Here is an 8,738-nt window from a genome sequence, read left to right on the forward strand (position 1 = left end):
CTCAGCCACTCTTGGGGAGCGTGTTTGATGAGAAGAGTAAAATCTGGGAGGAAAATGAAACTCTTCCTCTTCGAAAGCTATGGGCAACTGCCATAAAAATAGAATTTGCCAAATAATCCAAATTGATGTAGGAACCGTATATGTTCTATAGAATCAATAATCTATAGGGTAACTTGACACACAATTGCTAGTCTTTTCTCTTTTCATCTGAGATTTGTAACACGGTCTTTTAATTTTGGAAACAGTTGTTTACTGAACGTTTAAATGAAAATAATGGAGGCTTGGGCTATCCAGTCTTCTTCTGTGAAGACTCCTATGTTCAGTATGGGAGCAACTGTATTTTTAATTCATTTTGGTTTTCCCTTGTTTGTTCATCTCTTGCCCCCACCCTGGTGGAGTTCTTCAGTCAGCAATTTAACCACAGATTGAACATGACAGTTGCCAAATTTGGAATGTTCTGCACAAAATCATATTTGTATTGTACAGTATAATGGCACAGGCAAGAAGGGTTGAAAGTGCAGACCTCACAGCGTTGTGCCTCTCAAAGGACTGTAGTCTGGCTTTGAGCCGTAGCAGAAATCTCACTGAGAAATCTCACATTTGGAAAAGAGTTCTGTGGTAAATGGGCCAAACTTTGTTGGCACTTGGGTTGGGTATGTGTTACAAAGTACGTTCTGTTGGCTGTTTTTAGGAGACTTTACTCCATGTAGCTTAGTGTCACTTTGCTCCGAGGGTGCCCCAGGCTGGAGGGAGACACAGCTGTAAAAGCAGAGCTAGTAGATGGGGACCTATCAGATCTCTCTTACGCTAAGGTCATTTTCTTCTGAGCAATAATGACATCTGCATTATAACATTTGGGGGGAAATGTAGAACCATAAAGTCACAGCAGACTTGACTTTTTTGTTAATGGACAAGCAGCAAATCAGGCCCCAAGTCTGCTGCTTAGAACCAGGCTTCACTGTTGAACACCCTTCCATGAAGAGAGTATCGCATTGGTTAGCATTATTTCATGGAGCGGTTTCTTATCTACTGATTTTATTTATTTACTTATTTGTTGTCCCTTCCTAAAGATTTCGTGGTCTACCTTAGCAAATTTCAGCATGATTTCAGTAACATCAACATGATAGCTGATCCTAGTTGGCAATTAAAGTGAATGCACCAAGGTACAACTTTGGCCTTGCCTGGGCCCAGCCTGTCTGTCTGTAGATGTTGCTTCTACCCTCAGAATAAACCAAAGACACAAAGCTGATCTGCTGCAGCTCCTCTTATTTCACTTTCGCCACTTCTGGGGGAATGGAAAGTTGAGAAGACTCAGATCTGTACCCGTAGATGAATGAAAATCCAGGTGGAAGTCCCTTTAGCCAGGAAGAAGCCACCATTCTAAAAATGTACGTCAGGGTTTGCGCTGACTCCACTCTGTCCCACCCCAAAACCAAGTTTTGGCTGACTTCCTGCCACAAAGTATTTTCTTTGCTGCTCAGGATTATATGACACGTTTCAATTATGGGCATGCACCATTTTTTTTTTTTTTTGGTTGCATAGCAAATTTAATTTTCCCATTTGTGAGCATTTTTTTAATAACTAACTAGCATACTTCTAAACTGACAGTTTGATGCTGAACAGGAAAACACAAAACAGTGGTTGTTTCTTGTTCTTTGGGGTTTTTTTAACTTTTAATTGGAAATGTTAATTAGTTGAAGAAGAAATATTTTATATATTTTACCTCATTGACTATTACTCTGTATTTTCGATATAAAGAATATGATTTGGAAATGCTTTCCAGTGGTGAAGTTGTTTGTGGGTGGTTCTTTAGATATTGTAAGTTGCCTCTTAGCAGGCTTTCCTCCCCATTTCCTAGGTAGTGAGGGGGATCTCAGGGTGGTTCTACCTGGCACAACATTTCTTTGTTGGTTTTTTTTTTACTGGGGGAGGTATTTATACTGTGTTCAGCTCATTGTAGCAGTCGTTACTCCATGTGTTTCTGGAAATGCTGCTGCTTTCAGACTGTATTCAGGTATCTTGTTAGTTTTATGGTTCTTTTTCTTTCACTGGCATTACTTACTCCTGTTGAAACCTGCTGTTAGCGAGCCCCACAGCAGGCCCTCTGCCATCACTCTCAAACTGGAAGCAGTTTCTGATAGCGTGAGCAGGCCCACGTGTCAAACTCCACCCGAGCCCTCATTTGTCTTCTGCCTGATGCCATGAAAAGGGGAGCGAGCGAGCTTTGCATTTCGCATCCACGTCCCTGCTCCAGTTGCTGGAAAGACATTCATCTTTACCCCCTGGGCAGAAATGCATATTGCGGGAACTAATAATGCTTTCTCTTGCAGTTGTGAATGGCGAAGGCCAGAAGAGTCGGGCAGGAGAGAGCTTCTAAAAAGAGAACATGTTCTTAATTGGCGTTTTGCTGGTATGCTGCCACTTGGCAGAAGTAGCTACGGTGTACAGTACGGTGAGCAAGGCTGTTGTATGGAAGGACCAAGTCACTGATTTTTAGAGCTAGAAGTGATGGTTGCTCAGTTTGTACTGCAGTATTTTAATACCATTAAATTCTCCCTCATACTTACCACTAGTTTTAAAGGGAATTAATTATGTGATGGGAACCAATTGTCCTGGTTTCGGCTGGGATAGAGTTAGTGTTCTTCCTAGTAGCTGGCATAGTGCTGTTTTGGATTTAGCATGAGAATAATGTTGATAACACACCCATGTTTTAGTTGTTGCTAAGCAGTGTTTATAATAAGTCAAGGACTTTTCAGCTTCCCATGCTCTGCAAGCAAGGAGGTGCACAAGAAGCTGGGAGGGGGCACAGCCAGGACAGCTGACCCAAACTGGCCAAAGGGATTTTCCATACCATGTGACGTCATGCTCAGTACATAAACGGGGGCAAAGCTGGCTGGGGGGGGCCGCTGCTTGGGGACTGGCTGGGCATCGGTCAGCGGGTGGCGAGCAATTGCACTGTGCATCACTGACTTTGTATATTTTATTATTATTACTATTTTACTTTATTTCAATTATTAAACTGTTATTATCTCAACCCATGAGTTTTCTCACTTTTACTCTTCTGGTTCTCTCCCCCATCCCACCGGGGCTGGTGAGGGTGAGTGAGCAGCTGTGTGGTGTTTGGTTGCCGACTGGGGTTAAACCACAACACCAGTGCAGCACACTGAGATTATTAGACAGCACTTTTTTTTTTAAAGTTGTTTAATGAGAACTCCTCTGTGTCTCCTTAACATAACCAGTGATCCTTTTCAAGGCATTCTGTAGGAAAGGATCGTTGATAGCAACAAAGCTGTTCAGCTAGTTTAAGAGTTACTCTTAGTAACTGGCTTGGTCAACATCAGAGATGTCTGTAAGAGTTAGCTGAATGATAATCACACAGTTTTGCAGGAGGAGGAGACACAAGGAGTGCAAATGAGTTGGGTGAGAAATGCATAAGCTTCAGAAAGAGCCTGGAAATCCTGATTCTTTTTGATGTGGCCTGACTTGTAAAACTACCTCTTTACTCTCTTCTGGAAAGCAGTAATAGAAAGGAAGAAGAGTTATTGGCTTTATTTTTGGGACATAATATGCCAACCCTTCCTCTTCTGCTGTTCCCCAGTACCCCATTTAAGAACATGAGAGCTGTGGGTAATCGGACCCTGAAGTTAGGACCATATCTGACCTGCAGTTACGAATGCTTGCACAGCCATGCTCTTCACTGGGCCAGTTGTTCTGGAGTACTTGGTTGTTAGACTTGCAAGGAAAGAAGATGTATTGCTACACAAAGTAGTTTGACCTCTTCTGTTTGTTTTTGTCTTTTCTTAAAGACACAGACCTTGCACAGGACAGTGCCGCAAGAGAGGTTAAGCTCTCTTCTCTCCAGTTCCCTCTTTCATCTGGTAAATACGTGGCTGTAGGCAACTGCAGTACCTTTAAACATCGGCTTTCATTTAACTTTAATTGTATCTGGGAAAAAGTTGGGGTCGCACTGATATATGCCCGCTGATCATGATCTGACTGAATATGTCTTCATGTTACACTTCATGAATTGGTCAGGTCAATTTTGTGAACCAAGTGTTGCCTTTTGTTACACTAGAGGATATATCAGGGTTGAAAGAAGTTGAAATGAGTAATCAAGTGCTTGTGTAAAGTTTTACTTTTTTACTTTTTAGCTAATCCTACAAATCCATGCAAAAAAAATTCAGACAATTAATATCGAATCCATTCTTTATTTATTTCTTCAGTCTTAGCATAGGGAAATGCTTTTTTCTCCTTCAATTTCCAGATTAATATGTAATGTTAGGTCATATAATAACAAAATGTAACACTACCCTTCCCTATCATTTTTGTCTAGGGACCATGATGATTGCAGCCTGTAAGTTCTGTATTAATTGTTTGCTCCCTATCGAGGTGTACAACTCTCTCTTGAAGTCACAGGAAAAATGAGTGTCATAGAAGCTTTTTTTCAAGGAGAGGGAGGAGTTTTTTCCAGGTGACCAGCTGGAAGGAAATACGTTTTGCATTTTAGATACTATTAAAGAACAGTACCCTTTGGTGAAAAGTATTTTTTTTTTCTGATTTTTTTTAAAAAAAAAAAAATGTGTATATGAATTTCAGTTGGATTCTAAACAATTTCAGCACTTAAGCAGTCTACTCTGTGTTTCTGCTTGCCTGTAATATAATTCTTACTAGACAAATGATAAAGACATCCAGGCAAAGTGACAGTTATCTAGGGGGTCAGTTTAATTGTTTTCTTTCTTTGGGTATTTTTTCCCTCCCCTGGTCTTCTGTTTCTTGGCATTTCACCAAAAAAAAAAAAAAGAATGGTCTTTATAGTCACTGAAGACCATGTGGCTAGATAGGTGAAGGAACTTGAGGTTTTCCAATCTTATTCTGCTAGATATTAAACAGTTACTTGACATGAGAGGCTTTGTTCCTTCTTGCACAAATGAAAATGGAGGAAGTTGAAGACTGTGCAGTATGAAAGCATATAAACATGTTTAGCACAAAACTACTTATTAATAAAGTTACAGGTCTGGCACGTAGCTTTAGTTTGATTTTTTTTTTTTTGTCAGTAATGGGAGCATTCATACAACTCTCTTTAGGTACCTACTTGCATTCTCTGACTTGCATCTGAACTAGAATCCTACTGTAGTCGGTGTGAAAACCTCCCTTCTAAGGATTTCTAAAATGTAGAGAAACACATGAGTATGGAAAAGTAGTTTGCCTAGCAGTGCCAGTTTGAAGGAGATGAGGAAGATAAGGAAGGTGGAATGAAAGGGAGAGGCTGAAAAAATGTTAATGTTGTAAATTTGATCTCAATGTATTGCAACACAAGTTGCCCCGTGGCTGGGGCATCCACCTGTCGTGGGCCACATGTGGCTTGCACTGAATCTTTAATTGCCCCACATGGCCCTGTCGTAATGTCTGTGAGTACTTCTCCTAGGAGGACCTGGTAACCTGGTAAACCTGCTCTGAGGGACAGGTAGGCAGTAGGGAGTTGGCATTATCCAGGTGGCACAGAGAGATACAGAGTGATGCTGAACGCTGATCTGCACCTTGAGGGCATGCTCTAACTGCTAGGCTGCTTGGCAAGTCTGGAGAGGGAAACTACCACCAGGTTTTGATTCTGTTGCCTGTTTATTCTTCCAGATGAGGCTGATGAATTTGGACTGAATTCATAAATTTCAGAGTGGCTGCAATCATGTTTTCAAGCAGTTTATTCTTAAACAATAAATATATTAAGTTTACTTCTGAGTGATTTGCCTTAGCAACTTATTGCCAAGTAATTTACCTCAGAAGTCATACTTCCTTCACCACCATGTATTGCAGATGCACAACAAACATACCTGTCTTATCCCAGGAGATCCATAATCTGTGAGAATTTGTAGTCACGAAAGCAAGAAGTGCACTTTTTCCTTTTGAGTTTTTATTAGTATTTTCTTTTTATAAATGCAAACCTTGCTTCAGAATAGTCTGCCTAGAGCCCTATGCACTCAATAAAGGGTTGACTGATTTTTCTTTGTGTAGGTGATTGAGAATTTAATTATTGATAAATTCAGAGCTAAGAAATATATAGTACCGACTTATGTTCTTTCTGTAAGATTAGGTAAGATATTTTGTTTATTGATGTAGGTAAAAATTCAAAACACTTGTTTTCTTTTAAAGGGATATGTAACTGTAGGGGGAAACACTTGTTCCTCACATAGATGGCAGAGCAGCTCATTCATGGTAGTATAGCACTGCATATATATACACGTATGCAACACAAATGCATGTGCACACAAATGTAGACAAATGTGTATATTTATGGTTGTTTATAACATGGTCTTATTTCTAATACTGAACACCTGTTTTTCCCTACTGTGTCTCCTCCTGTACATCCCAATAACAGGAAAAAAAAATGCCTTCATAGCTCTGTTTTTTTAAGCGATGTCCAAAATTAAACAGCAATTAAAAGGAGGATGCTGAAATAATACAAATAGCTTAACTTAGCAGATTCATAGATAGCTTCCCTCATTTTTTCCCTTCCTAGTCCTATTTTATTTTCTCTGAGCACCAATACGCAGACCACCTGGTTATCAGAGCAGTGACAACCCTTCAGGCTTACAAATAGAAGCTGAAGCTGCTCAGACTGCTACAGTGGCCACCTCTAATAGATCCATCATTCTCAGGTGTTAAAATTCCCTTGCCTATGGTGGCATTTATGTCTTTTCTCATTGTCAGTAATTTCCATATTGAAGGACAAAAAGGGGGGGGAGGGACCAACAAAAGTAAGCCCAAATCGCAGATAATAAATATTGAAGGTGCACAGATTGGTGCAGTTGCGAACAGCATTGTCACCTTGTGTACTCATACTTCATCGGTTGTATTTATATAGAGGCTTTTTTTTTTTGTATGATACTTTGTATCAATTCACCTGTTCTGCTTCATGTTAGTAAATAAATGGTTAGTTAGGGAACTGTGTGATTAAGCGCTCGGAGACTATATGGTGACTATACTAGGAACAGAATTTAGTTTTGTACTTCTAAAAAACCAAATAAGTAAATACCAAAGAAGAATATCCTTTAATTTTTATTTATTTATTTTAAATACCTATCATGTTTTAAAATGGGTATAAAAACACTGTGATTTGATTGACTGAAAATGTTTATATCAGACTGTTTACAAATCAAATCTTCCTTCTTACTCTGAAAATTGTTGCATGCCTCTCAAAAAAAACCCAGCAAGATTAGCAGTGAATTGATGGCCCTCTTTAAAAGTAGGTTTGTCTGAACTTATAACATTATAAATAATTACTTTTGTATCTAAGGTGTTACACATGACATTTAGAAAACACTTCACTACTACAAGACAATTTGAGAACAAATTAGATCAGAAGGAAGAAAGAACTGCAGGAAAGACTTTAATCAGCATTCATTATTTATTCCTGTATTCTGAGAACATTATATATGCCAAATACAGGCCTTTAATCAAATAATGATTAAAATATTCAGATCTCACCTATGTAGATAGATGCATTGACCCAAATTTCAGGTGTCCAAGGGGAAAATGCTGTGGTTTGTGCAGCTGATAGAAGCGCTCTGTTCCCACCCCCTGCTGTAATTGATTTGGCCAGCGATCCATTGTTTGGTTTTTTTGTTGCTTTTTTTTTTTTTGCAAAGTTCCCCCGTCTGCTGTTCATACCATGTTTTAAGATAAACAAGACAATCCTTTTCAGTTGTCTGTCTTTTTCTTCTTTGTAGCTAACTGCCAGGCCACCTGAACAAATCAACTGCTTCACAAGGTCCCCAAATAAACACATCTTTTGGTATGGGTAACTGAGGTTAACTGGACAGAGGCAAATGAAACTCATTCCTCTTCATTTTGTCTTCTTTTGTAGTTAATCTGCTGGATTCAAAAACAATTCAAGGGGAGCTGGGCTGGATCTCCTACCCATCACATGGGGTGAGTGCGCTAGACTGTGAAATGGAAAAGTGCTGCTACAGACCAATGTGCTATTTAACCATTGTTTCCTCTTCAGAGGACACCGTGCAATAGCACTGGTTCTTTGGAGCTTCAAAAATAGTCTGCTTTAAACTTGCAATATGTGGCTTATATAGATATGGTGCCTTCCCTTTAGAACATACATTGCACTGCATGTAATCCCCAGGAAGAGCTCACTCTTACTGGAGAAAATGAAAGCAAGAGGTGCATTGAGGAAAAAAAAAAAATGTCTTTAGGTACTGTTCTGTCTTCTATCCCAATGTGTATTTCTAAAAGATATCATGGGACTGTTTCATAGTATCACTTGCTAATTTATTCAGATGGAAGTTGTGGAAGGTTAAAAATGTGTGGGCATAGCAGGTGATGTAAGTACTTATTGGATAACTTTTGTGCTGAATTGTTCAAGTACTGTTACTTAGGAGTTAAAACGTTATTAAAGAAATGTCTAAATAGTTCTTGAGGGTTGTTTTTCTTTTTTTATTTACCTTGTATCCAGATCTAATGAAACTAGGCATTCTATTTGGAGAAGTAAAAGTGCAGTCTTGGAGCATTTGTGCTTTCGAACTTGCTAACTCCATCATTTTTACATAGCATTTGCCACCAGTCTCTTTTTAAAATTTTTGATGACTTAATATCAGTGCATAGCTGTCCAGTGGTGCTGATATCTGGTCACTCCCCAAATTCTTGTCTCTGTGGAATGTGTGTGTGTAGGAACAACCCATTACTCTCTTTCTACATTGCATAGCGCAGATATGCAAAGAGACTCTTGCATT

At 39.3% G+C, this 8,738-nt stretch overlaps 1 protein-coding gene across 1 annotated transcript in view; it reads left to right on the plus strand.

Annotated features, from left to right (window-relative positions):
- Nucleotides 1-8,738, plus strand: part of EPHA3 (EPH receptor A3) — a 231,713-nt gene that overhangs the window by 8,130 nt on the left and 214,845 nt on the right. The window contains 1 exon segment of the mRNA XM_009323937.1: nt 7,862-7,926. Within this exon segment, the coding sequence (XP_009322212.1) occupies nt 7,862-7,926 (65 nt within the window).

Source organism: Pygoscelis adeliae, unplaced genomic scaffold (assembly GCF_000699105.1).
Source record: "Pygoscelis adeliae isolate BGI_AS28 unplaced genomic scaffold, ASM69910v1 Scaffold124, whole genome shotgun sequence".
NCBI classification, from domain to species: domain Eukaryota; kingdom Metazoa; phylum Chordata; class Aves; order Sphenisciformes; family Spheniscidae; genus Pygoscelis; species Pygoscelis adeliae.